Genomic DNA, 26,963 nt, shown 5'->3' on the forward strand with positions numbered 1-26,963 from the left:
AATTAGCCTAATTTTATAAACTAAATTCTCATAATAGAAGCATAATAGAAGTATAATGAAAAAAAAAAAATTCTCAAAGACCTATTTGTCCTTCGAACTTTTTTTCCCTTCCAACGTGGCACCGTAACGGACACCTGTATTCCGTTTCAGCCACGTCAGCCAGTTCCGTTAGGTGTATGAGAGGCAAATAGACGGAAGGACTAAATTGTCCTCCGTTGTTAAAGTCAGGGACTTTTTTGTATTTAAATTTTGTCAGGGATGTATTTGTCAAAAGTTTAAAAAGTCAGGGACCTATCTGTCTTTTTCCCTTTTAGTTTTAGAAAGAATCCAGATCCGTTCAAATAGAATTTACATCCTCTAAATTTTAAATTTTTATTTTAGAGGGTAAAGTGTAATTTTCTATCATTAAATAGTTTTTTTTCATATTTATTTTTTGTCTCACTTTTAAAATAAATAGTGAAAGATCACACTTTACTTTCTAAAGTGAAATTCAAAATTTAGAGAATCCAGATTCATTCAAATAATGATTCCAATACTTCAAAAAAAATTTAAGTAAAGTGACAATTAGGTCCTTAAATATTTTGACTTTGAACTAATTAGTTCCTAAAGAAAAAAAAATACCAATTAATCATCTAGGATAGCAAACGGTGGACACAAGATGTTCTTCTATCAATTCATCAACTAAAGTTTAACAGTAATACTTATATGTACTATTAATTACTCTAACGTGTATATCTATGAAAGATAGTCCTGTAAATAACAACTTTTGGAGCAAAATTCACTTGTTTTGATAGGATTTGTGATAAACAGAGAAAAGATAATAAATGGTATATGAAAACTCAAAAGATAATAAATGTTTCACTGTCCAAAACTATATCGACAATAACGAGACATGTAATACTGTAAATAACGAAATACATAAAAAATTCCATTTCGTTTCACACTGTTTATTGACAGAAAGACATACATGTCTATCATTTGTTATCTCTACCTAATTGATATTTTTTTTTCTTCAAGAGGACTAATAAGTCTAAAGTCAACATTTTCAAAGATCTAATTGTCACCTTACTCAAAAAATAAAAATAAAAATAAAATATAAAACTAATTCCATCTCACTATATTGAGCATTGAGAGCCTAGTTTGTTTTACATGATGTGCGAATTCAGCATATAAGATAGAAACATATTCGATTTATTTACTTAGTTAGTAAGTTGATACTTACTGAATGCATTTTAAAACACTCTTGCCACTTTACTTAACATTCAATAATAATGTCTAGTAATTCAGCAGGAACCATCCAGAGTGGAGGAGAAAACTTCATTTCACATTTATTCTCTTTCTCTCCTTGCTTTCTTACGATGATAAAAGTAGTCAGAATTTGTTAACTTCTTTCAAATTCAAATAGATTATAGTATATTACATCTAAATTCGCACTGAAGATTAGGAAATTCAACTTGCATTCATTTTTATATTATGTGACACCTTAAATTGTAGCCTTTCCTAAGGATGAGAAAATTTAATTTTAGATTTAGAATCCAAAATAAAACTACAGTATAGTATTAGTATCACCGTCAATAGCCTCTTATTTTCAGTCACTTTGTTATATATCTTTGAATATGTATTTACTTTTTAGACAGATAGTGACAACCGACAAGTAGTATGTTAAATTCAGTTAAAAATGAATAAGCATAATATTATGGATCAATTTTTTTAGCGAGAAAGTTGATAAAAATTTAAAAATAATTAAAATATTATTTTACTATTTTATCAATCTTTTTTCTAATATTATTCAATCTATACAAAAAATTTTCAATGACAAAAGATTTTTTTTAATTTTTTAGTGTGTTTGACAAATTTTCAATAGTAAAAGTAAAAGTATTCGAAAAATTAAAAAAATCATTTTTTAGAAGTTATAATTTACATCTTTTTTTAAAAGATTTTTTTCTTAAAAAAAAAGATATTTTTCACATAATAAATGAATAAAAAAATATTTTTATCTTATTTTATCCAAACATAATTAATAGATAAAAAAATCTTTTTACACGAGATATTTAAACATAAAATCACTTTTATTTTTATAAAAAATATCATTTAAAAAAAATATTTTTTGAGAATGACGCCCAAACAAATCCTATATCGAGAGTGAAATTTCTAAATTACTTACCTTTGAATCTATGATATACGGTGGACAAAACAACAAAAATTAAAATTTTTTAAGAAAAATATATTACCTATGAAATAAACGTTTGTTCTTCATGAGTGCTATTAATTAAGGTACTTAACTCGTGAAACCAAGTATTAATTAATCACCACCATCCATGGATAGCTTGGGAGCATGTGTTCTTGATCCACCTGAAGCTCTTCCTAAGAGATCCTTTCATTTTGCCTTCAACAGAATAAATCTTGTAGCTAGCTACTCTCTTCTTCCTCTGCAACTCTCGATCATTCAAATTCCAATTAGGTTTTGATTCTTTATTCTTACTATTACCAGTCTTCACCGCATGATTTGCACTGTAACACCTCAGATCTTGCACTGCTCTTCTTCCTGATCGTCCTCCATTGTTGTAGCTTCCAATCTGAAGGCTCTCATTTCTGCATGATTTGGATCTGAATTCCATGTTGGAAATCAACAGTGGAATGAGAGAATGAATTGTTAAGAGAGAAAAATGGCGGTGGTGGCTTTGAGTTTTCTCTTAGTTGTATTTTCTTGGCATTTTGTGTTGCTTCAAATCTTTTTAAAACAAACAATTGTTTGAAAGTCTTTTATGTCAATGTTTTCGTTTATTATTTATTTAAACTAATCTTCTACCTTAACTCACGACAACAATAAAAAAATCTCGTGACTATCTTATCTTTATCTTATATTTATCTTATCTTTTCTTATTTTTATTTTTCATAGGTTAATGCTTTATATATATTTAGTTTTACCTTTTTAATTTACAATTCAATTCAATTCAATCAATCAACAATCAATAAAATTTCTTCGTCATTTCTTTTCTTTTCCTATTCTTTCACAATTTTATCATGGATCAGAACTATTGTCCACAAACAATTCAATTCCACATTCGAAGATGAAGAAGTTCTTCACCAAATTACAATCGTGCTACTGTCCACGTCCAACTACTAATAAGAAGAAGTTATCGAAGCCTCTGCCATCTAATGCCCGCATCACGAAGGATCGTTGTGACAGCAGCTTTGACCACAACGAGGTTGTTGTTATCAAACCACAAAAAAAATCTAATGTGGTCTTACCCTACGACTATTACAAGAACAACAGAAAATGGTGGAAGTCAATGCCGATCGTGGCTTTAGAATTCGCTTTTTCCATATCTTGAGCTCCAGATTGGTATAATGTTTAAGTGTTGTGCTACTGAAATTGTAATTATACATAATGGAACAATTAGTTTGACTTCTATGTTTATACCATTTTATTTCAGGTGGATTTTTTTTAAAAAAAAAAGTACAATATTTTTCATCTTTTCTTATCTCATTCTTTCATAATTTTATCAATATTTATAAATTAAACTATACTGAAATTCTGTATTTATAAATTTTTTTATACTTAATATGCTATTGTTTTTGGTTTTATTTCTCATTATTTTTATGTATTTAATATATTAAAAATATAATTATTTTTTATTTTCAATTTTTTTATATTACATTTAAAATATACTAAGTAATAAACTAGTATCACTTTAAACTTTAAAGTATAATAAGTGTCATATTAAAAAAGTGTTTATTTTCTTTAAATTTAGTTAATACGTGTTCTTAAGATATATGGATACATAATGAATTTTTGTTTTTAAAGATAATACTTGAACCTAAAATCTTTTAAGTAAAGAGGAAAAATTGAATGGTTTAATTTAACTTTGACTGGCATTCATATCTGGAAGTGATAAATTTAGTTATGGAATGTTGCTACTTGATAGCTGGATAGGACCTAGGGTACTCTTTTCCAACTGATACAAACTTAATGCACCATTACCTTCTTCCCTATACTTGCAAAAACATATGAATTGAACATATAAATCTCCTTTAAATCTTGCAGCTAAAATTTTAACCTTATTTTGTGTAATTTAAGATGAAATCTCACATTTATCGTTAAAAAAAAGGCATTTTCTAAATAGGCGCATATTATTTTATATATTGTTATAAGAATGATCTATTAAAAAAGTTAAAAAATTTGGTGGATTACGCTGGTATGGGAGTTACTACAATACCCAAAAAGCAAAATGTCAAAAAACGCCTTCCACAATTTGCTGGGAACATTTTGTGCAAGTTTTCTGCACAGTAGTCACTCAACACGTTTAAAATGTTTTTTTTTAAGATAAAATTTAACATATATAATTAATTAAATCATGTTATTTTTATCAAAATTAGACTAAATAAATTGTTTAATAAAAAAAATAGTGAATCTAAATTTTGAACTGGTCTAAATTAATATAATTTTTTTTTATAAAAAATGACTACAATACTTTTATTATAGAAAATGATTAAAATATTCTTATTATATATATATATATATATTTTTTTTTTTTTAAAATTCTAAATCATAATCCTACGATAGAAAAATAAAAAAAAACTAAAATTTAGGATTCTCAAAATTAATATATATAATAGAAGTATTTTAGTCATTTTTTATAATAGGATATAGTAGTCATTTTCTATAAAAAAAATAATATTAATTTAAACCAGTTCAAGATTTGATTCACCATTTTTCGGTCAAACCAATTTGTCTAGCCTAATTTTGACAAAAATAACACGATTTAATCGATTATATATGTTAAATTTTAATTATTAAAAAATATTTTTTTATCTGAATGACTTCGTTTCTACGCATATTCAACACGTGGTATTAGACTTACTCACGTATAAATTCAAAAAGTACACAACATATTTTTTTTTACTCTCTTTGTGTATATCTATACTTATTATTTATTAAGCATAAGCTAAATGTACACTGAAATTCTTACATCTTATCCCTCATCGATTTTATTGTATTTCTATATATGAGAAGAAGAAAAAGAAGTTGGAAATAGCCAAATAAAAGGCCAAAACTTGGAATTTAATTTCAGTGTAAGAAATCAGTTACATAAAATCATATATGAAAAAAAAAGGAGGTTAACTATGGAATATTAAGCCGAGGATTTGATCATTGAGAGCACAAAGTAGATAGACAGAGTGATTTGGATGCTTCAAGTTATAAACTATTTTCTTGGTAAGTGCATGTGGCAACTGGCAACATAAGTTGAAGCTACTTTTTGGGTGTCAATATCATCGAACCAATAATCATCATCTACAAACTAAATGTCACTATAGTACTATTGCTTTCAGATTTTTTAGTTTCATATCATTGAACCAATCATTATCTACAAACTAAAAGCCTTAGCCCCACTTGAAGACCTAACCGATAAGGAATTCGGCATGGGTCTCTCTCAGCCACACTTCAATGATTTGGCACCAAAAACAAATGTTGTAATATAAAGTATTACAATTTATAAATCTCACTTGTATTTTTTTTTTTTTTGTCAAAATAAATTCCTTTTCAGGGTGGCAGAATCATGGGGGGACATAGGGTGGCAATGGTCTCTCCAAACATTTTTTTTTTAATTTTAGTAGTAAATATGTAATATTATGTATATACATGTGTGTGTGTAGTGTGTATTTTTATCTTTTTGGTAAAAAATGTGAGCAGTGTATGTGCTTTTTGATTAAAAAAAGCAGCCCATTTAAAAAGTCAAGTGTACAATTATAAATTAAAATAAAAACTTTAGAATGTAAGCAAATCCAAATAAACACAAGTTCTAACTTGTTAAGGTAAAACGATAACTTATTTTCTTTTTATTTTTTAATTATTTTTCTTATTATGTGTTATTATAATTATTTTTTTTACCCATTAAGGTTAATTAGCTTATATTTATGAAAAAAAAAAGAACATGTATATAAATAACTTTTTATTAGGTGGATTCTAAGAAATGCCAAAAAAGAAAAAAAATCAATTCATTAAGGTGATTATTCCAAAATTTACTCAAAATATGATAATTGATGCTTTTAACTCTATAAAATATTATCGAACAAATTTAAAAATACTAAATTTTAAAGTATGTTCTTGAGTCTTAGAACTTTATATATATATGATAATGTTATTATTCACTTGAAAAATAGTTTGATGCAATGATATTATAAGGCATTTTACATGATTATCTAATCGGATTTATGCGTTTAAATAATTTTTTAAGTAATGAATTTAAAAATGTTACTTTTGTTGATGTGGGAATATATAATTAGTTGTCTGTATAAAACTTTTTATACTAACGAAGTATAAAAATTATATTATTATTATTATTATTCAATTTAACTATTGAATCGTCATAATTATTGATGATAAAAATTATTTGATCAAATTCAATCAATATTTGACATCAAGAATATATAAACAAATATACTACATAATTGCAGGATTCTTCACTTTTATGTTATATGGGGAAAAAAAAAATTGATAGACTTGTTGCTGATAATTAATAAAATTACATTTATATCAAACACTTCATATATGAAATTTAGGTTCTTTGAAGCTTATTGAACAGATTGCCCTTCTGTCATCAAAATTTATCCCAAGTGAGTGAGTGGTTCAATCAATTTAAATGAGTTCCATATTAGATTCAATTTTAGAACTTGGGCAAATATCGCATGGTTGGAAATTAAGGTGAATACACCTGGAGAGACAAAAAGATTAAAAAGGAATGGCAGGCTATAACAGCACTGCTAATAAATTAAACATGTTTTGTAGAATCCATCCAATTCCATCATGAATAGCATCAGATAACAATTTTTTTTTAACCACAAAAGAGGGATATAATGGTAATTGTCAAAAAAGTAGGCCCTGATGACTTGACAGAAACAAAAATTAACTCATCAGAGCAAATCAGCAACATTGGATGGCAGCTCCTCCACATTCACATTGTAGAACTTCTGAATATCAGACAGCATTCTGGCATCATCCTGTGTCACAAAGTTTATAGCAACACCTTTTCTTCCAAAACGCCCACTACGGCCAATACGGTGGAGGTAGTTTTCCGGTTGAGTAGGCAGATCATAGTTTATGACCAGTGAAACTTGCTGCACATCGATACCACGAGCCAGGAGGTCGGTGGTGATGAGAACTCGAGAAGAACCAGACCGGAATTCCCTCATGATAATATCCCTAGTGTTTTGGTCCATGTCACCATGGGTGGCTGAGACAGTGTGGTCATTGGCTCGCATCTTGTCAGTCAACCAGTCCACCTTGCGTCTGGTATTCACAAAAATGACACTCTGAGTAATAGCCAGAGTCTCGTAAAGGTCGCACAATGTCTCCAGCTTCCACTCTTCCTTCTGAACATCGACATAGAACTGCTTGATACCCTCAAGGGTCAGCTCATCACGCTTAACCAGGATCCTCACCGGCTTATTCATGAACTTTCTTGTAATCTCAAGAGCTTCTGGTGGCATTGTAGCAGAAAACACTCCAACCTGAATTTTACCTGGCAGTAGCTGGAAGATGTCATAGATCTGCAAACACCAGCGAAATTGTTATAATGCTATGCATGAAAGAACACAAACTACTAAATATGTAACAGAAAATGACTTTATTCTGCATATTTGCCCGTGTTAAGCAAGAGAGACCATAAAAACACTGTATATATCCTAAAACTCCCCTCTTCTATCAATGCCATACAAGAAAGCACACTATTTGCTTTAAGCAATGCATGACACCATTCTTAGAGTCGCAAAGAAGTTCGGTTCAGAATAACACTAAGTAGACATCAATTTATATTTCATAAAGATTTTTGGCAGAGAAAATTTGCTTCATAAACAAAGCAAGACCCAAGCTTAAAACTGTCAGGAGGTGAACAGAATTAGTATTGCCAACAATTATAGGACGGAGAAGAATAAAATAGTCAACTAACTAGATAGCAACCAACAAACCTGATCCTTGAAACCACGTGAGAGCATTTCATCAGCCTCATCCAAAACAAACATCTTTATGTGATCTGGGCGAAGAGATTGCCTCCGCAGCATGTCAAAAACACGTCCAGGAGTACCAACAACAGTATGTACTCCAGCTTGGAGGATGCGCTGATCCTCACGAACACTTGTCCCTCCAACACAAGCATGAACCTTAACACCAAGGTAATCGCCAAGTGCTCGCATAACCTTCTCAATCTGCTGCGCTAGCTCCCTTGTCGGTGCCAACACAAGAGCCTGACACTGAACCAATCCGTAATCAAGCTGCTGCAAAATTCCAGAACAAAACGTAGCGGTCTTCCCAGTTCCAGACTGAGCCTGTTGAATCACATCCAGACCTTTGCAAAAAGGAACAATTCCTCTTTGCTGGATTGCAGAAGGCCTCTCAAAACCTGCAGAACAAAAATAAAAAATAATACAATTATCTTATGAAAATATTAAGCTAGAGAAACATTTGGTTGTGTAAAAGCATATTACTAACAACATTTTATCCTACTGATTCACTTTGTTTACTTGTTGCAGACTCTCATTTAATGAAGAAAACTTTTACTTCATAGTTACATTATCAATCCCATTTTAAACCATACCCAGTGGCTAAATAATTGACAACAAATCAAAATTGATAATATTATTTTTAAATGAAAGTTTCACATGAAACTGATGCGGCATATCAATTTATTTATAAATTTTACCAGAACTAATATTAAACTTAGTGGATTACTGCACTACTAAATGGGTTGAGTTTATAAAATTTCAACATCGTAAATGCATCAAACACAACAATGCTAAAAGTCAGAACGTATTAGATCGAATCATGACTCCAGAGTGTTTAATGATTCTTGAACCAATCCATACTTTTGACAACTGACAAATAAGCACATAATATAAGAGAGAAAGAGAGAGGGGCAGCCAATACATACCATAAGCATATATGCCTCTCAGAAGATTTTCTTGCAATCCCATAGCATCAAAGCTGTCATAGACTTCATCATAAGAGGTGAAGAATTCTTGTCCATCAGTGGAAAGCCTGTCAATTGAATTTTCATTTTTCAAGACAATGAACCAAATAACAGACAAGGTACACAAATAAAGAATTAAAGAATTAAATGCAGTGAAGAATAGTAAGAACAAAACCTACAATTCACTCATCTTGGCGTCATACTGACGTGCATCAAATTGTGTTCCTTCTGGAGCCAAACCTGCCATCACTGGAGAAAGCAGCGGAACTTCTGTTAACAAAATAGCAAACAAATCCGAACATGCAAAGTACCCTAAAAAAAACTGAAACAGATAATCGAGAAGGGACATAAAGATCCCAGGTCTCCAGGGAAATCAGTAGCTTGGGAGCAATAAATCAATTTATAAGAAAAGAAATTTCAAATGGAAACATTCGTGATGTAACAGAAGAGCCAAACCTGCAATCCAAACAAGATGAAGTGCAAGCATTAAACTTCTGTTTTCCTTTATTATCTGGAGAAGACATTCTAAAGGGCAATGGATATATGCAATAACAGTTCACATACCCCTTTGCCCACTTCTCCACAACTTGGTGGAGCATGCCAATATCTTAAGGGCTCTAAAAGTTGATGATTCAAAATTTAAGGTCACATTGATTATACATTCATGAACACTAACAAAAGCATCTAAAAACAAATCAATCTAGCAGTTCCCACAACATCTATCAAGCCATGCATTACATGTTCATCATTTTTACTTATCATATACGTTCGGTACATATTGATCACACCTGATGAAACAGTTAGTCCTTATCAGAATATCAATCCTTACAAAATCTCAAATTTACAAGCAAAGGTTAAGTATTGAAACTAAATGAAGCATATTAGTATTTCAATGCTTTGACAGAAATAAATTAGAGTTAAAACATTATTAAAAAAATATTTTTTCCCAAAAAGATTTAACGATCTTATTGTTTATGACTTATTTAATATTTATACATGTTGGTTCGTAGCTTTGTACTCGTAACAGTTACTCACAACAACAGATACAGTGCACCACACCAAGCTAACAAATCTAAAAAATTGGATCTTTTAGCATAAAACCTAACACGGGCGCCGAAAATCAAATAAAAAAGTTTCTAGGTTTCAAAAACGGCATTGAAGAAAAACATAAGCCAGATTCATAACCAGGTAGTGACTAATTTCGAAACAGAAAATTTGATTAACGAGGGAGATTATTAATGGATAAATAAAGAGAGATGAAGAAAATGGAAGAAGTACCTGAAACGTTGAATCTGTAGAAGCGAAAGGGAATAGAGAGTTATAGTGAAACTCCTCGGATCTGCGCCGTGGAGTTGAAAGGAGGCTACAAAAAGCTGAGAGGGAATGTTATATTCGAAAGGGTAAATGAAAAGGACAAAATATTATTTTTCCATTTTTGCCCTTCGGATGTGATCTACGACAAATAATAAAAAATATACAAAATAAATCATCAAAAACATCCTCGAATTGTTAAATCACTAATCAAAATATCCTTATAAAATCTTTTTAAAATATCATAAAATTAGATAAAAAAATAATAAAAGAATCTTAATTTTTTAATTTAATTTTAATATATTAATAGTATAAAATTGCTATCTAATTATATTTATTTTTTAAATAATTATTTACGAGTTAAAATAAAAAATAATTATTTTTATAAGTGATAAATAATTTTTGTATTTGATAAATTACTTATACATTTGATCTAGATATTAATAAAAATATTCGAATAACTATTTAAAAGAATATATGTAAAAATTAAACTAAAATCCGATCTCTATATTTTTATTTTTTAAATATTTTTTTATTATTAACAAAAATAATTACAAAAAAGTATTCATCTAACATAAAAATAATCAAATTTTAAAAATAAAAATATTTTATTTTTTAGTTATATTTACAAAAATTCTAATGATTAGATATTTTATATATTTTAAAATTAATGTGTATATTATCACATTTTTTATTTTTGATATTGAATTAAAAATTATATTTTTAAGAGTATAAACTATTAATATTAATTTTAAATGTAGCACCGTTTTATTTAGGGTACAAAAATGTATAAAAATCAAATTTTAAGAGTACAAACCGAACCTTTTAATTTCTGTTTAAAAAAAATAAGCCTATATCATCAACCCTATAAGGTTTTTCTTATAGTATTATTGAGAAATAATACTTTTTGACCAACAAATTGTAGTGTAGTAGAAAACTAGAAATCAAATTGTTTGGGCTTGGCCGTTGAATACTGTGGCCCAGTTTTGACTCCATAATCCATATACCGTGAAGAAAGAATTGAAAAGCAGAAGAAAAGAAGCGGCCGAAGAGGTTCCACGACGACTTCCTTTTCTTCGCGCCATGAATAACTATCCCGCTTACCTTTCCTCCCATCACTTTCCCGAGAAAATAAGAATTAATCGCAAGAATGGATCATTACAAGGTTCTAGGGTTGCACAGAACCGCATCAAAGGAAGAGATCAAAGCAGCGTTCAAGAAATTGGCGTTTCAATTCCATCCAGACAAGCACTCCCATTCGCCCAAGGTCGTCAGGGACAACGCCACGCTTCGATTCAAGCAGGTTTCTGAGGCTTATGAGGTCCTCATGGACGATCGCAAGCGCGCCGATTACAATTTCCGCTCCCGCTCCACCGCTGCCGGTGGTAGCAGCAGTTACTATTCGCAGTATTCTTACGGATATGGTCGTGGGAGTAGTAGTTACCAACAAAGGTCCAGGCATCAATATGGTGGTGGTGGTGGCGGCGGAGGCGGCATTGCTTCGAAGTTTGAGCTTGCTATTCGAATTTTGACGGCGAGATCTTCTCTCCTCAATCTCGGCTTTGCAGCGTAATGTGGCTTCTTTTTGTTTTAATTATGCAGTTTTTAGTGGTTAATGCAATTTCTATTTCTGCCTTTTTATTGCTATGATTTTTATTCAATTTCGTGTATGGATATGTGCATATAGATGTGAGCATTACACGGAAAAATTCCTCTCAGTTTCGATTACCAGTTCTTGAACAATGCAAAATCTTTAGTTATTGTCTAGTGAGAGGTGAAAATGTATATTGATGTACGGTGAATTATACTTAATAATTATCAAGTGGTAAACCTACCTTGTATTTAGTTCATCCAAGTTATGAATTTAATGTTTCCATAAGCACAAAAGGTCAATTAAATAGTAAAAGAAAGTTAATAATCTACTAAGGATTTAATAAACAGTAGCACTAACAGCTTATGTATAGTTTGTATAGCAGTTGCTAGGGGAAGAAAGCTTTTAAGAATTGGAAGTATATGATATATAAGAATACTGTATTTACCCAGCCACTGATGCTGGTCACAACCGTGCCTGTTTTCATTTGACATGGAGCTACCATGCATTAGAAGGCAAGCACAATATGCATCCTGCCCTATTGATCTAGTGTATGCATATCACAAACACTCACAAAAAAGGGCATGGAATAGAGAACTCTCATTGTGAATCCATCAAATATTATTTGCATTGGAGTGACATGCCTAAAAGATTTGATTTAGGTGTGCTCACGCTTTTTTGGATATCGTATCATTTTAAACCATGGATGAGACATAGATGGGGTGGGGTATATCCACTCTGTGTGTCAGCATGATGTCTCACCAAAATCAAATGCACCGGACATTTTACCATAATTTCTTACAGTGATTTTGTGTTTTCCTTACGATGGTTTTCCAATTCAAAGTATGTGAATATAAAGCAAAAGTTTATAGTTTGAAGTAGCTTGGAGAATAAGTCTATAGATTGACAAGAGGATGAGGTTCCAACGGCTTCCTAATCAAATTGAAGGTTAACCAACTTAAATGAGCGATATAGATGGAATGAGGACAAGGGATAGCCAATTGAAGATTAACCAACTTAAATAAGCAGTGTAGATGGGATGAGGACAAATGATGAGGTGGGAGGAGGACGAGGTAGAGTAAGGTGCCATGCCCATGTGGGTGCATTTAAAAAAGGGCACCCCCGGCACAAGCATCCCGCTACACAGGGTTTGGGGAAGGGCCGCACCCAAAGGGTGTGTAACATACACAGCCTAACCTAATAATTATATCTCTGGCTGTTTCCACGGCTTAAACCTGACCTTAAAGTCACATGGAGACAACTCAACCATTACTCCGGTATATCATCTCGTTATTTTCTGGTAGCAAATAATGCAGCGTTGAGGTATCAGAAGTTTGCATTTGTAGGGACCTGGGACTAATTTGTTGTTGTTTGTGGGTGCACACAACATTAACCTATACATCTGAATAATTGACCTGAATAATTGACAATTGTTTAGCTGCTTTTTGTTCAAAAGTGTGTTGCTGATAAACCTGATGGAATATTTTCTTGCAGAGCTATATTGGGTGGAATAGTTATCATCGATAAAAGTGGAGAATCTTTGTGGGAAAGGCAAAATTCAGGGGTAAGAGTTTTGATTTTCCCCTTTCCTGGTGCTTCTTTTCTTAAGCTTCCAATTTTGGTGACCAGATATCCCAGCTCAATTATATAGCCTTTCTATTATTTTATTATCCTGTTTCCTTTTGAAATTTCTATTATAATCTTTTGACAAGTATAAACTATATGTTACTGAGCCAAAATGGTAAATCTTGATTTTTATATTGAAGTTAATCTGATGATGATAATAAGCAATACAAATTGACGTTCTTTAACTGAGAAAGTGTGTGGAAAAAAACTTGAAATATGTGTGATCATGGCAATGAAACACCTTCTGCCTTTTATTTATCAAATTTTATTATTTGTGTTGACACGACACTATTTTGCTTACAAGGATAAAACAAGTATTTATTATGGATTATTGATTTCTTGGAAATTCCCTTTGAGAACTGTATTGTGCTGGAACATTGAAATACTCCTTTGTTACTTGTTAATGTTGCACTCAGAAATCATTTGAAGAAGCCATGAAGTCTATTGATAAGGCCAAAGCATACAGAGAAGATAGCGCGAAGGAACGTACGTGAGTGAATTTGTGCATTTTTGCTTCACTTGTCGCAGGAGGCTTCTTCATTTTGATCAATAATAATTGAATGATTGATGGATACTTTAAGGGTTTGTTTTAAGAGGGTACTAAGTATGATCGCCTCCCTTTCTATTTATTTTGTTGTATCCTGATGTGTCAATTTTGGAGGTTCTCTTGCTCTCTATTAGCATGATTATTCTACAATTATGTAGTGTTTGATAGCTATCGTAGGACACAAATACAGAGATGGAGAGAAAAATAAGAAATTGTGTGTGGAGCTGGAGATATGAATATACAACAATCTGTCAATTTTTTTGTTGAAAGGTAGAGAGCAAGGGATACGAATTTTCTTTCTCTCTCCATCTCTGTATTTTTGTCACGTCTTAGCTGTCATCTCTAAGTGATAGGGATAAAAAGTAGGGAATTCGGATCATGCTTATGCCTGTAAATAACATATATATTTATGTAAATAGGTCACAGTTTACCCAGATATATGTCTGGAAGTTTGTTCTGTCTCTAATATGTTTATTTTTGTATATCAACCATGATGGTTTTTGTGCCCTTCCAAACCCCCCCCCCCCCTTTCTCTTCCCCTCTTTCCTTCTTCTGATGAGTATTTTTTGTAAACACTCTCAAGCTACATCATCATTTAAGTATCTGATTGAAGAAGCTAAAATGGGTAGAAGATACAAATGTATAGTGGGAGTTAGAGTGAAAAGCCAACATTAGAAACCGGGCTTTGGATTTGGATTCGGATTCGGTAGCCCTCTCTTTAGGGAGAATTATTGGTAGTCCTTTGTAAAATTAATTATAAAGTCTACCTGTGTTTTTTATGTAAAATTGTAAAAGTTCTCCATTCTTATTATATCTACATAAAAACCATAGTTTCTTGACCCCTTTTTTTTCATGTTATTTGATCACCAAAGGATAGTAGTAGTTGCCATTGCTAGCATCATTGCCAAAATAAAACACTAGTGGCATAGCTCAATATTATGTGGTCATTCACATGTCATGTTTCTAATGGGGAAAAAAAAGACTTTTTATGTACAAAACAAAAGACTAAAAAAAAAAAAAAAAAGAGAAGAAAATCATAGAAAGGATGGTGATGGTTAATGGCAACTAAGAAATTCTTCTCCAGCTCTGTATTGTTGCTGACAAAGCACTGCTTTAGATCTATTTAAGGGCACTTCGTTATCAATTTACTTTTCCAATATGAACTTCCTTTGACCCTTAACAAAACAATTTTAATTATGAGATCCTAATAAATTAGTATAAGCATTGATAGAGACCCCAGCGATATAAACAAACCACATAATGCTTTTTCATCCAGCAAGTACTAATCACTATATCCAGCTCGAATTATTCATTACGTATCTCTCTGGCTTTTAATTAAAAGCCATGATATGGATTTGGATTGAGGATATTCAATTTTTGTTATCAAAACTAATGGGACTTGATCTAACAACACAAGAAATATTTGCATCCACCTAAAAGCATATTTAATCTGTTCTGGAAATATTCATAGCCAACTAAGACAATAAACCTGTCATGACAATTGGAAAGTTAAAGAAAATAAATCAGCTGTGAGCAAAGGCAGGGAAACAAATATAGATGGAGATGAGAGGCATGAACTGAAGCAGATAGGTCACTGCTGCTTTCTTTCAGGTTTATGCAACAAAGACATAACTCGGTATAAAATTCGTAACCATGAAAATTCAGTGTCTAATGTGTTTGTTTTGTTCAGATAGTCAGGCAAAATTTGAAGTCTAACATCATGTGCAACCAACGATACAAAGTCTATCAGCAAAACGATTGTAATTCAAAATCCATAAATTGCAATAAATTTTCTGTAAACTTTAAGCTACAGAAGAACAAGGCCAAGTTCTGATGGCTTCAACCCATTCCTTATCCGGTAGTTGTAAAGATAATAATGAAGCTTCCCATCACCTGGTCCAAATTTCAGTTCTTTCAAGAAGGTTTCATTCTGCATGACATCCAATGCATTAAAAACGTCGTAGTCCTTCTGTTTTGCTACAATGAGAGCATCATTCATCAGTTGAAGCAAGGGGGTCATTGTCGACACATTGTAGAAGGAATACGCTGCTTTCAAAAGTGAATAGTTTGGGTTTCCAAGGATTGTAGAAGGAAGCGTATAAAAACTGCAAAAGTCAGTGACCTCATGAGTTTCAGGACTTTCAACAAGATAACTATCAACAACATCCTCCTTCGGAAGAAGCCAATGCTCCACATCGTTTTCATCAAAATCAGGTGCAACGACAAACTGGCTCAAATAATTCCTAATTAGTCTAGTAACTGCAGGAACATCATGGATTTCCATCTTTCTGAAACCTGGGGTGACTGTTGATTCTGGCAACTTATAAAGCTTGATTGTTCGACTCATTGTCATTCGTGCACCGAGCCGTGAAAACCCAACATCGATTAGCTTCTTCGGATTTAAGGATCTGTGCCAGTATTGGCAGGTTGCTATCGGAGTCGGAAGAACCACTCCAGCAGTATAAGCAGCCTGCCATATGTCCTCCAAGTGCACTCTCCGGGTCACCTCTTTAATCATTACAGGAGCAAGCCTCTTAGTTCTAAGCTTCTTATGAACACAGAGAAAATTGATCTCTGCCATATTAACAACATCATCACGAGAGCGGATTTTAGCAGGAACACCACTTATAAAGGCAACCATCTTCTTGGATGTCTTAACACGGACACCGATATGCCAACTCTTGAAGTAACCAGGAGGTTGAAGAGCCCAGCGCAGAAATTCTTTTGAGTAGTTAAATCTAAACATGTTCTCATCGTCCTCCACGTAATTGTTTGCAAGAAGGGTGTATACTTCATTGCACATCTCATCGGAGTTGATGTCACAAGTTACCCATTCATAGAGGCTAGGGAGGTTGTAGGGTTCTTGTTTGACCTCTGACAAAGGAGTTGGAGCTTCAATAGGGCCTTCAGGCAAACTGGTGTCCCCTACATCCTTGAACTGCCCAACAGGTTGGGTTTCCCAAAATTTATGCCTTCTTTCAAGGGAGAGGGATTCTTGAACTTTTTGTGCTAGATTGTCCAGTGCAAGATCGCTTTCAGAAGGTGCATTCCCATCTGGTATGGGATTCTGAGTTTCTCCAGGTGATCCAGAGGAAGGATTGCTATCAGCCATCACAAATATTTCACCGAAGTAAGCTGAGACACAAAATAAGTACGTTTGAAAAACAGATTTGATAGAAGAGAGCAAAACTTCACCCTAACACTGCAGCTGTAAAAGTTTTAGCAGGCACAAAGCAAACAGAACAAAAATAGCCCAAATTCATATGATATACTCATATCATGTGTGTTGGAATTAACAAAAACTAGTTCATTCCTTTTTTAATATTGAACAATCAAATCTTTTTATTTACTTCAAAGGTGACATGACAAAATAGCATTTTAAGAAAACACACTCTCCAATCAGGTTTCATCATCCATCAATGCATGCAATTAAAACATCCTGGTTAAATTGCTTTGTACAATGTTTAATTTTATTAGATAACCACTAAACAAAAGAAAGTCTTCATCAATTGACAATATTAATCTGCTATTGCCTAGTGCTATAAGATCCATAAGTAAATAACCTGTAACTAAATATTTTCACCAGCTAATTCACTTACACATGAACCCTGAATGGTGATATCCCCCTAATTGGACTAAAGTATGTAATCTATGAACCTTAAATTATCGCGTTGACTCAATAAAATACCAGGCATAGTAGCAACCATATTAAGTGAAATGCAGTTCACAAGCAGGGTTAATGTGATATCTTATTAATTTATAAAGACAATAATACAATACAAGAAACAAAGAAATTCCCATGAACCTGATATTACATTACCCGAAAGAAATTGTCGGAATCGCAAAACAGAACACGCATCCCCAGTTTAAAATCATGGTTTTTAACAGTCTTTAGCCATAAATGAACAAATAGAAGAACGAGAAGGTATTGAATGAAGCTGTATTCGAAGCACAGTGAAAAGAAAAAGGAAAGAAAAAAGAAATGAAGAGAGAGAAAGACAGGGTACCTTATTAGATCTGAGAGAGAGAGAGAGAGGGAAGAAGGGATTAAGCGCGACGGAGGCACCAAGAAAGAGAGAAGGCAGAGTGATGGGAGAGGAAAGTATCGTACGGAGAAGAATCCCTCTTTCCTTCACTCTAAATCCATTCCGTAAGATCTAATCGAGAGAGAGAGAGAGAGAGAACATAGGGTTACACTTACACACAGAAATGAGAAAAGAAAGATACGGAATTAAATTAATCATATAATAAGAGAAGGGGAGAGCATAAATGATACCATGAGGTACTCAAAAATTTGGAAATGTTCCTCTCAATTTTTTTTACATGGAAAAAAATAAAGTGTGATATTTTAACTTTAATCTATTATATTATATTATATATATTTAATTTTATAATTAAAATATGTTATATATTATTTTTTTATTATAATTAAATTAATTTTTTTGAATAAAAAATTTTTTCTTTTTAGTTAATTTTACAACTAAAATGTGCCACATGTCACTCATTATAATTAGAATCAAATTTTTTTTTCAAAATTAGAGAATTTTCGTCTTCTTCTTGCTAATTTTACAATTAAAATGTGTCACATGTCACTTTTTCATTACAATTGAAATCAAATATTTTCCTCTAAAATTAAAAGAGTTATCCCTTCCTCCTTCTTTCTTTCTCTATTTCTCTCGTTCCTTCAACCATTCTATTTATTTTATCATTATCAATATCAATGATTAATTACTAATTTGACAATCAAAATGTGCAACATGGCATTCTTTAATTGCATTAAAATTAAAATTAAAATATTAAAATTAAAATTTAAATATACCTATATTATGTAACATATATTACTATCTAATTTAATAATCAAATGTGTCATATGATACTCTCTTATTAAAATTAAGAGAAAATATTTTTTTTTCAAAATTAATAAACTCCCTTCCTAAATTCTCTCATCTACCTCTCTCCATTTTTCTATTTCTCTCTATCATTTTTACTCTATATGTAATTTATCTTTTATATTAATAACTTCACAAATCAAAATATGTCATCTGATATTTTTTTACGATTAAAATAAATTTTTTTCTTCTAAAATTAACAAACTCTCACTCTCACTCTAATTCTTCATCTTTATCTTTCTCCCTCTTTTATCTCATTCTCTATTTTTTTATCTTTGTATTCTACAGAAAGCAAAATTAACAAAAAATATAATTCAAATAAAAAAAATTATTATTATATACATATTTTTAAATTTTTTATTTAATTTTAAATTTTCACTACTTATCTTTTTAATCTATATTTTCATTTCTCTTCTTTCAAATATTATTACATATAATTTGGAGAGAATACTAATGTTATAATTAAAAGTTAGAATCAAGATTCAATTATTTAAAAAAAATTAATTTTAGGTTAATTTTATAACTATTAGTATAAATTTTTTATACTAATATCTAATTATATTTTTATATACACAGAGAGAAAAAATATAATTTTTAAATAACAAATATAAAAATTAATTATTTCTATTTGTGTAACAGACTTAACATCTAATTAAATATAAAAATATATACGTTAAATTATTTTAAATTTTTAGATAACAAATGTTAAAATTAATTATTAATAAAAAATTATACTTTTTATATAAAAATAATAACTAAAAATCTTATTATTTGATTTTTTATCTACAATTATCTTGGTTTTCTTAGCCAAGAACTTTTATTAACCTACCACTTTTTTTTATAAAAATAATTTGATTTTATAAATCTTTTATAACATTCATAATCTATACTATCGGAACAAAGTGAACCATAATTTTAAAAAATTTATCACTTTACTTCCTCAATTTTTTTTTTATTGAAAAGTTCCCTTCCCAAATTTTATTCGTTGATCAAATTAGTTTTTTAGACTTTCCAACTTCAATCACATTACTCTTTATTCATTTTACCGTCCATACTCTATTGTTTTTCCGGTCATTTTTGGGGTGTCTTGTTTATACTTTTGTGGGTTTTAAACATGTACAAAATTATGGCCATTTTTTAATCTATAAATTTCACACACACACACACACAAATTTACACTTTAATACTTGACTCGAACAGAAATTGAAACATAAGGGGTTAAAAAGAAAGAAAACAATGCAATAGAAGAAGAGGAAAAAGAGATTGTTCCATCTCTTCCAGAGTGAATTTGGTGGTAAAAATTAGAAAACATGCCAACAAGAGCACTAGAGAAACCAAAAAAAAAAACAATAGAAAAATGTTTAAGAATGGGAATACTTTTTTTTTCAAACCTTTTTTCCTTTATTTCTAAAATGTAGATATATTATCTAAATTTAACAAAACCCCTTCTAATTTATATCAAGGTTTTAAAAACTCACAACAGTTCTCCAATCTGCCCACAGCCACAAACACAACCATGGCATCAACTCCAAGGTTCCAACCCAACCCATCAATCTCAACAGCCACCACCCAGAAATAAAATAAAACTTGAAAGAGAAAAAAAAAAGACAGAAAGAAAAAAATACACCCAAGACCACCACCTTCATCACCAAAATCTCTAATGATGCAATTTTATTTGTTTTCATGTAATTAAATGTTTCCTTCATATGGCTTAGTATAACCTTTTGATAGTTTGACAAATATATGAAACTAACTTGTCTGGACTGGTAAAATTGGTAAGCGAAAGTTAAATGTAGTATGAAAAGCTAACTTCTCACTCCACATTCGATGGTGTTTTCTTCATTGGCCAAACATATAAATTTGAAATTTTTTTTTTTACTCTAAACTAATGAAGGCCAAAATTAAGTCCAAAGAAGTCTACTTGCAAAATACATGAACAGTGGTTAACTTATGAAACTAACTTCATATTAGTTTGTATATTGCTTCGAGTTCGGATGCAAAATCGGTGAACTGTGTTACTAAATATAAACATCACCTAAGTGCAGCCTCAAGAAATGAAATTCGATATATGAACAACTATTTTTACACAGAGCAAAATCCAGGAGTCAATTGATAGACCCAACTTAAGATGCCAAGATGACAGCTTCACCACGCGAACCTGCAATGGTAAACCCACAAGATCAGTGCTTATGAAGCCAAAAGCAGTGATAACTAAATCAACTTAGAGAATTCACTATTTAGTAGGTAGGATAGTTGAGTTGAAGTACAAGCATCATAAATCTGCTGTACTAGCTGTAACATCGCCTCAGCATCTTCAGCTAAGCGTGCAATTCGTTCTGCCTCCTTGACTGCTTCGGCGGCTAAATATGACTTGCTTTCGGCCTCGGCAATTCTGTAGGCTGCAGTTTCAGCAGCTTCCTTTATTGTCTCATTAGATGCCACAAACTCGGGGGGTGGTGGTGGTTGTTGCCGTTGTGGCCACACATTCTTTTTCACAGCAACTGGTGATTTTGGCACAGGTGAATAGTCCTTTTTAATCTTGTAACAGTTTTGTACCTGCATTCGGTGTAGAGAGTTGACAAATCCACATAGAGCAAAAACAAGTTCTGAAATCATTCAGCCCAGATATGTGAAATTTCTTCTTAGGAGGCATGAGAGCAGTCTCAACACTAAAGAGTAATTTAGGTCAATGGCTTAAACAAAGTGCAGAACAAAAATATATTGAGGGAACTATACATCTAACAGTAAAAGCATGAGTTGAAATAATCAAGATGAATAACTATAAAAGTAAAAGGATCACATAGGACAAACCTTTTCAAGTTTCCCTTGACTAACAAGCCTCCTCAACCTGGTACTCAATGCCCTTCTGAAATTCTGAGGAACCTTGTGTTTTTGCTGCATTTGACATGGAGTCATTTCTTTAAAACTAAATTAAATGAACACGCTAGAATATTGAAAACAGAACAATATGGACAATGGACAGTCCATATTAAATTTCATCCCCCCCCCCAAAAAAAACACACCCACAAAAACACAAATACAGTGAGAAATTCGATGTGAAGAGCGTCTCTGGTGTTTCCAATCTCATTCGTCCTCCCCCAAAAAATTAAGGAATGTTTACTACTCTCTTCTTAGACTAAGAGGGGACTTAAGATACCTAATCATATGCCAAAAATTCCCACCCCATATCTTTCACAACATCTATATAACATATAATCTCAGATTCATTTCAATCAACTATGGATGTATTGAAAACATTACGATAAAAAACAATCTGACCTCAATGAAGTTAACAATGGCATTCAGGTCAGATCCATTAGCATCTTTCAAAGCTGACAGAGCTTCTAAAACCATTGCATTGTACCTGGAGAGAAGATAAACAAAAGCAACCAAATCTCAGAACAATTCAAAAGTAACAAAATACCTTTCTTATTTTGTTGAGGCATACAACAGTTTTAACCAAGTCTTAATTCATATACCTTGGACGATTCTTGGCATCTTCGTCATTTTGAGAGGAATCACCCACAGCAACAGAAGGATCAGGTTGATGAATCATAGTGGTGACAATAGTAGCATCTTCCCCGGCAACAACAATGGCATTACTAGCAGCAGCAGCAGCAACTGGGGCAGCAGCAATAGGGGCCCCAGCCTTGATTCTAGGAACCCTAGATTTTTCCTTAGATCCTTGAGTGCCATTGCTAACACTCAAATTTCGCCATTTATCCTGAATTAGGCACATTGCGGTGAAATTTAAAACCTTAAATTGGGATAAGACGCGAAATTGAAAAGGCTAATTAGGGGAGTTTTGCACCTTGAGGTCGATATTGGAACGTGAAGTGAGAAATGGTGCGAACTGGGGGTCTTTGAGAATGTTCTTCCACTTCCCTGGACCGTGTTTTTCCACGCCAGCTATGAGTGCGTCTTCTTCGTCTTGCGTCCACTTTTGCTTCTGATTACCCATCTTCTTGGTCTTCTTTCTTGAATTCTTCGGCTCAGTGATTTCAGTTTAAGAGAAAGTGAAGAGCTTCCTCCAAAGCTGTGGAGGTAACCAAGACTTCGATATGAGGTCTGTGTTAATAACAATAAGCAGTGATGTAAATAATCAAATAATCAAATAAAGACAAAGAAACAGAAATAATTAAATAAGCATCCTTTTAGCTTAGATCAAGTGAAAGGAACCATAAAAAAATAACTATAATTGCTCCCACTCTATGCATTGCATATCACTGAATCCCGAACTAACACAAGTTCCTTATGCTTTCTCAATAGTCATCGATTCCGAATACCAATTTTAATAACAAGAAACTTAAAATAGGAATCTAAACGAAGATCTCATAAAAGTTCCTGTATTTAGATCCAAAGAAGAAACAGAACACCTGGTCAAAAACAGTTATAAACAGAGAAAACACAAAAAAAAAGGAATAGATGGGAAAGTTGTGAACTTTGAGATGAGACCTAAGAACCCAGAAAGGGGGAAAGAGAGAAGAACCTTGAGAAGCGTCAGTCGTCACCAAGAAGCAAGCAGCACCGTAGGTCGTCAGTCGTCGGACGTCAATCGTCGGTCGCCACCATCGTCAGTCGAACGAGGAGCTGGGAGACTGGGAGTGGGGGAGAAGACGAGGTCAGGGGTCAGCGTTGTTGCCTGTACACCCCTAGCCCTAATTGTGTAATGTGTATGATGACCGGGTCAATGACGGGTCCGGGTGACCCGAGATATGGCCCGGTCCCAGTTTTACTCTCTTTTTCAGATTTTATTTCTTTCTACCTAGTCAATTTCGGGTTACTCGGGTCCAGGTTCGAGTTGGACCGGGCCGTGTGTTTGTCATGTATCATGGAGTTGCCACTAATTTTGTTACCAGAAAATTGAAGAAATTTATTAATTTATAAAAATATTTTTTTTTGAAAAAAGCATTCAATTTGAGAGTTTGGTCAATGGTTATGAGAAAAAAATGACAAAAAATTAATTTTATTATATTTTAATAAACTTATTAAAAATAAATTATGTTAATTATTAGAAATTAAATAATATTTATATTTTTATCTTGAGACAATAAATTAAAATAAAATAATATTTTTACAAAATTAATGAAGAATTTAAGGACAAAAGATATAATTTATGAAAAGAATATTTTTAATTTTATTGACGTGGTTACATATTTTTTAATGGAATAAAAAATTTAAATAAACATAATTTTTTAAAAATAAAATAATTTTTTATTTTTAATTACACCTTATTTTTTTGGTGACTACACCTTATGCAACAAAACCAAGGTAAGTGTTTACTTTTACAATTTAAAAATAAAAACGTAAAAATGGTCTAATAACACCATCTACAAGATAAACAAAAAATATATATAAAGAATTGTGAAAATTTATGTATAATTATTTTTATATAAAATATAAAATTATTAAATAATTTAATATATTTAATTAAATTATTAGAAGTACACAAAGAAAAAAAGAAAGATTCAAAGGTAATAAAAAATTAAGGTTTTGAAAACCGGACCGATTATCAAACTGTTCTAGTAACTGAATTTATTGGTTTACTGGTCTAATCGGTCTAACCGGAGTTTAACCAGAAAACCGTTTTAGAATAAAATAATAAATAAATTATAAATAAACATCCTAAAATATATTCCAAATTTAAAACACTACACAAAAAATAACCAAATTCATATGATTTTATCAAAATACAAACTCAAGTTAAATAGTAAAAAAAATATCTAGATATTAAATTTTGACTTTGAGGGTTAACAGGATTACTTAACACCTCAGATTCTAATTAGGGTTAACAGGATTACTTAACACCTCAGATTCTAATTTAGAAATGTCAGGAGACAATGTATTATCAATTTCAAAAGAATGTTGAGCTAGTTCAATTAGAAAATGTTGATCATTCTATGGTATTATGCTAACTGAACATGAACCTGAACCTTGCAAGATGACCTTTTCGGTTTAATTTTAGGCAGAGTTGCGTTCATCTATTGTAAGAGAGCTCTCTTAACAACAGATTTTTCTTGCTGAGCAAGCCATAAACGGTATCTAGTGTTGTTTCCAAGTTGAGGTATCAACATAACAAGTAGCCATTGAATAAGAAAGCATAACATATCACCAACTACCTATACACTTTGACTCTCCTTCCACTACCATCATCATCATTCATCAGCTTATTTATATATGGCATTGGCAGGTAGCTACCCTACTCATTCAGCAACAACTAGCATTTGATTTGATTTTCATTTTTAGCATTCAGCAACAACCATTACAAAACGGCAGCATAACAACAACAGCAACTTAACAAGTCATTAATCACAAATTCCAAATTCAAAACACTGATCAGTGATCACACAATCACAGTGCCATAACAAAACAGCAGTATAACAACAACAGTAGCTTAACAAGTCACTAATCAGAAATTCCAAATTCAAAACACTGATCAGTGATCGCAGAATCACAGTGCCATAACAAAACAGCAGCACAACAAGGGAAAAAGATCAATGAAGGTAACAAAAAAAATTAGCAATCCTATTCCTGTTACGTGCATTTAATTATTCATAAACAAAACTCAACTCCACCTGAATTGTTAATTTAATCTTGGTCTTATGGAATCATAAATAGGAATACATTACATTGCTCTTTCTTCTAAAATTCAAGCAAAAACAAAAAGGAATGATTTTAGTAGTTTAGTACCTGTTTCAGCATTCGAACAGTGTACATTGATTCAAAACTCATGTTATTCTGTTGCATTGTTCTCTAAGGAATCCAGTGAACATTAGGGCCCACAACCTCCACCCCCACTTTTCGCATCACTTTGCCATTTTAACTATGGGTTGGTACCCTATATAACATGCTTAGGATTTTAAAGATAAGATGGAAAAACCCTCTTGAACCATTTTCCTATTTCAAAGATTGCAGTGTTAAGCAAAAACTCATAACACATACATGCATCTATAAAAGTCAGCCCTTGATATCTGATTAGCAGAATACAAAATACAATTCATAATTTCCAAAGATTATGGCCAGGCAACAGATTCCATTTAAACTTTCAAACTGAAGCACACAATCCTCTTCAGCTATTAAACATATCCATAACTGGAGATATTCTCAAAGCACGCAAGACAAAAGGGACCAAACCTAGTTTTATATATTGCACCAAAAACACCTAGTTTTATAGAAACATAACCATGTGTGTAATACATAAATAAACTGATTTAAAAAAACGGTACTCAACATACCACGAGTGAGCATTCATTTCATACCTTCCAAAATTTGATGGTTTTATCATTTGTAGATAGAAGGAACAGAGCACCATTAGCTGTTTGGCACCATTTGATTTTGTTGATTTTCTCTTCTATTTCCAACCTCTTAAGATAGTCAAACTGAAATATTGATAACATGTTATCGATATTAACCTTTCTGAAGCACCATCCGGGGGAAAGAACTAATTGGCAATAAATGTTACCTCAGGCTCATGACTCTGAAACCCTGTTTTATAACGAAACTCAGGATGCCTGACTGCGACGGACGGCGGCAAACACGGCTCCTCCCTGCGGCGGTCGTGGCGGCTAGGGTTTTTCCCGGGTTGAGGCAGGGCGTGTTCTGCTCGAAGGAATAAGGAAGGAGATGGAGAAGCGCCTTTTGTTTCTCCCCCTTAAGCGCGAAACTGCGTCGTTTTATCCAAACCGGCCGGTTCCGGTTCCGATTCGACCGGCCGGTTTCCGTCCGAATCAACAGTTCACATCCGGTTTTATAATTTTCGGTTTTAGACATCAAATCAAACCGTTTATGTTTTCGGTTTGTGGTTGAACCGATCAGACCGACCGGTCTTATCCGGTTTTCAGAATAAAAATTTGAAATATATTATTTCTAATTATATTAATTATACATTAAAATTAGTTATTAAAATTAATTATTAGTATAAAATATATATATTAAAATATAAAATATATATTAAAAATAAATTAAATTATATATTTTTATATATAAATAAAGAGTGATTAATTTTTATAATTAATTTTAATATATAAATAATA

The 26,963-nt window shown here is 32.0% G+C and overlaps 5 protein-coding genes across 12 annotated transcripts; 1 reads left to right on the forward strand and 4 right to left on the reverse strand.

The window, feature by feature from the left end:
- Positions 1-2,306: 2,306 nt before the first annotated feature.
- LOC112712878 (uncharacterized) lies at positions 2,307-2,618 on the reverse strand. The gene has a single exon (XM_025765755.3). It carries the CDS (start codon positions 2,616-2,618, stop codon positions 2,307-2,309), a length of 312 nt encoding a protein of 103 aa, XP_025621540.1.
- Positions 2,619-6,733: 4,115 nt separating this feature from the next.
- On the reverse strand, positions 6,734-10,474 carry LOC112710185 (eukaryotic initiation factor 4A-10). The gene is made up of 5 exons (XM_025762323.3): positions 10,245-10,474; positions 9,146-9,215; positions 8,928-9,034; positions 7,969-8,399; positions 6,734-7,551 (listed from the first exon to the last, which is right to left on the reverse strand). Exons 2-5 carry the CDS (start codon positions 9,211-9,213, stop codon positions 6,916-6,918), a joined length of 1,242 nt encoding a protein of 413 aa, XP_025618108.1. The 5' UTR covers positions 9,214-9,215; positions 10,245-10,474; the 3' UTR covers positions 6,734-6,915.
- A 751-nt stretch (positions 10,475-11,225) lies between these two features.
- On the forward strand, positions 11,226-14,548 carry LOC112710188 (chaperone protein dnaJ 72). The gene is made up of 3 exons (XM_025762326.3): positions 11,226-11,846; positions 13,363-13,432; positions 13,911-14,548. Exons 1-3 carry the CDS (start codon positions 11,428-11,430, stop codon positions 13,986-13,988), a joined length of 567 nt encoding a protein of 188 aa, XP_025618111.1. The 5' UTR covers positions 11,226-11,427; the 3' UTR covers positions 13,989-14,548.
- Positions 14,549-15,614: 1,066 nt separating this feature from the next.
- Positions 15,615-18,301, reverse strand: LOC112710186 (glycylpeptide N-tetradecanoyltransferase 1). 2 transcript variants are annotated; one of them, XM_025762324.3, is made up of 2 exons: positions 18,049-18,301; positions 15,615-17,176 (listed from the first exon to the last, which is right to left on the reverse strand). In XM_025762324.3, the coding sequence occupies exon 2, from the start codon at positions 17,151-17,153 to the stop codon at positions 15,849-15,851; it is 1,305 nt and encodes a 434-aa protein (XP_025618109.1). In that variant the 5' UTR covers positions 17,154-17,176; positions 18,049-18,301; the 3' UTR covers positions 15,615-15,848. The 2 variants fall into 2 exon arrangements, with proteins under 2 accessions (XP_025618109.1, XP_072058546.1); XM_072202445.1 differs by having other exon boundaries at positions 15,615-17,142; positions 18,049-18,285.
- Positions 18,302-20,873: 2,572 nt separating this feature from the next.
- On the reverse strand, positions 20,874-26,581 carry LOC112710189 (telomere repeat-binding factor 4). 7 transcript variants are annotated; one of them, XM_072202446.1, is made up of 10 exons: positions 26,393-26,581; positions 26,190-26,309; positions 25,621-25,768; positions 23,420-23,528; positions 22,742-22,998; positions 22,410-22,654; positions 22,210-22,294; positions 21,742-21,825; positions 21,198-21,486; positions 20,874-21,088 (listed from the first exon to the last, which is right to left on the reverse strand). In XM_072202446.1, the coding sequence occupies exons 5-10, from the start codon at positions 22,889-22,891 to the stop codon at positions 21,054-21,056; spliced, it is 888 nt and encodes a 295-aa protein (XP_072058547.1). In that variant the 5' UTR covers positions 22,892-22,998; positions 23,420-23,528; positions 25,621-25,768; positions 26,190-26,309; positions 26,393-26,581; the 3' UTR covers positions 20,874-21,053. The 7 variants fall into 7 exon arrangements, with proteins under 7 accessions (XP_072058547.1, XP_025618116.1, XP_025618112.1 ...); XM_025762331.2 differs by lacking the exon at positions 25,621-25,768 and having other exon boundaries at positions 22,742-22,966; XM_025762327.2 differs by lacking the exon at positions 25,621-25,768.
- Positions 26,582-26,963: the final 382 nt, after the last annotated feature.

The sequence above is a fragment of the Arachis hypogaea genome, chromosome 9 (assembly GCF_003086295.3).
Source record: "Arachis hypogaea cultivar Tifrunner chromosome 9, arahy.Tifrunner.gnm2.J5K5, whole genome shotgun sequence".
In the NCBI taxonomy this organism is placed as follows: domain Eukaryota; kingdom Viridiplantae; phylum Streptophyta; class Magnoliopsida; order Fabales; family Fabaceae; genus Arachis; species Arachis hypogaea.

Excerpts from the sequence above, each read along its gene's own strand:
- LOC112712878 (XM_025765755.3), bottom strand. The coding sequence starts at position 2,618 with ATGGAATTCAGATCCAAATCATGCAGAAATGAGAGCCTTCAGATTGGA.
- LOC112710185 (XM_025762323.3), bottom strand. The coding sequence starts at position 9,213 with ATGGCAGGTTTGGCTCCAGAAGGAACACAATTTGATGCACGTCAGTAT. Across the intron at positions 8,400-8,927 it reads GAGAGGCATATATGCTTATG|GTTTTGAGAGGCCTTCTGCA; the intron begins GTATGTATTGGC and ends TTTGTTCTGCAG. Across the intron at positions 7,552-7,968 it reads CACGTGGTTTCAAGGATCAG|ATCTATGACATCTTCCAGCT; the intron begins GTTTGTTGGTTG and ends TGGTGTTTGCAG.
- LOC112710188 (XM_025762326.3), top strand. The coding sequence starts at position 11,428 with ATGGATCATTACAAGGTTCTAGGGTTGCACAGAACCGCATCAAAGGAA. Across the intron at positions 11,847-13,362 it reads CTCAATCTCGGCTTTGCAGC|AGCTATATTGGGTGGAATAG; the intron begins GTAATGTGGCTT and ends ATTTTCTTGCAG. Across the intron at positions 13,433-13,910 it reads GGGAAAGGCAAAATTCAGGG|AAATCATTTGAAGAAGCCAT; the intron begins GTAAGAGTTTTG and ends TGTTGCACTCAG.
- LOC112710186 (XM_025762324.3), bottom strand. The coding sequence starts at position 17,153 with ATGGCTGATAGCAATCCTTCCTCTGGATCACCTGGAGAAACTCAGAAT.
- LOC112710189 (XM_025762332.2), bottom strand. The coding sequence starts at position 22,891 with ATGGGTAATCAGAAGCAAAAGTGGACGCAAGACGAAGAAGACGCACTC. Across the intron at positions 22,295-22,409 it reads GATGCCAAGAATCGTCCAAG|GTACAATGCAATGGTTTTAG; the intron begins GTATATGAATTA and ends TCTTCTCTCCAG. Across the intron at positions 21,089-21,197 it reads ACAGCAGATTTATGATGCTT|GTTCGCGTGGTGAAGCTGTC; the intron begins GTACTTCAACTC and ends TTACCATTGCAG.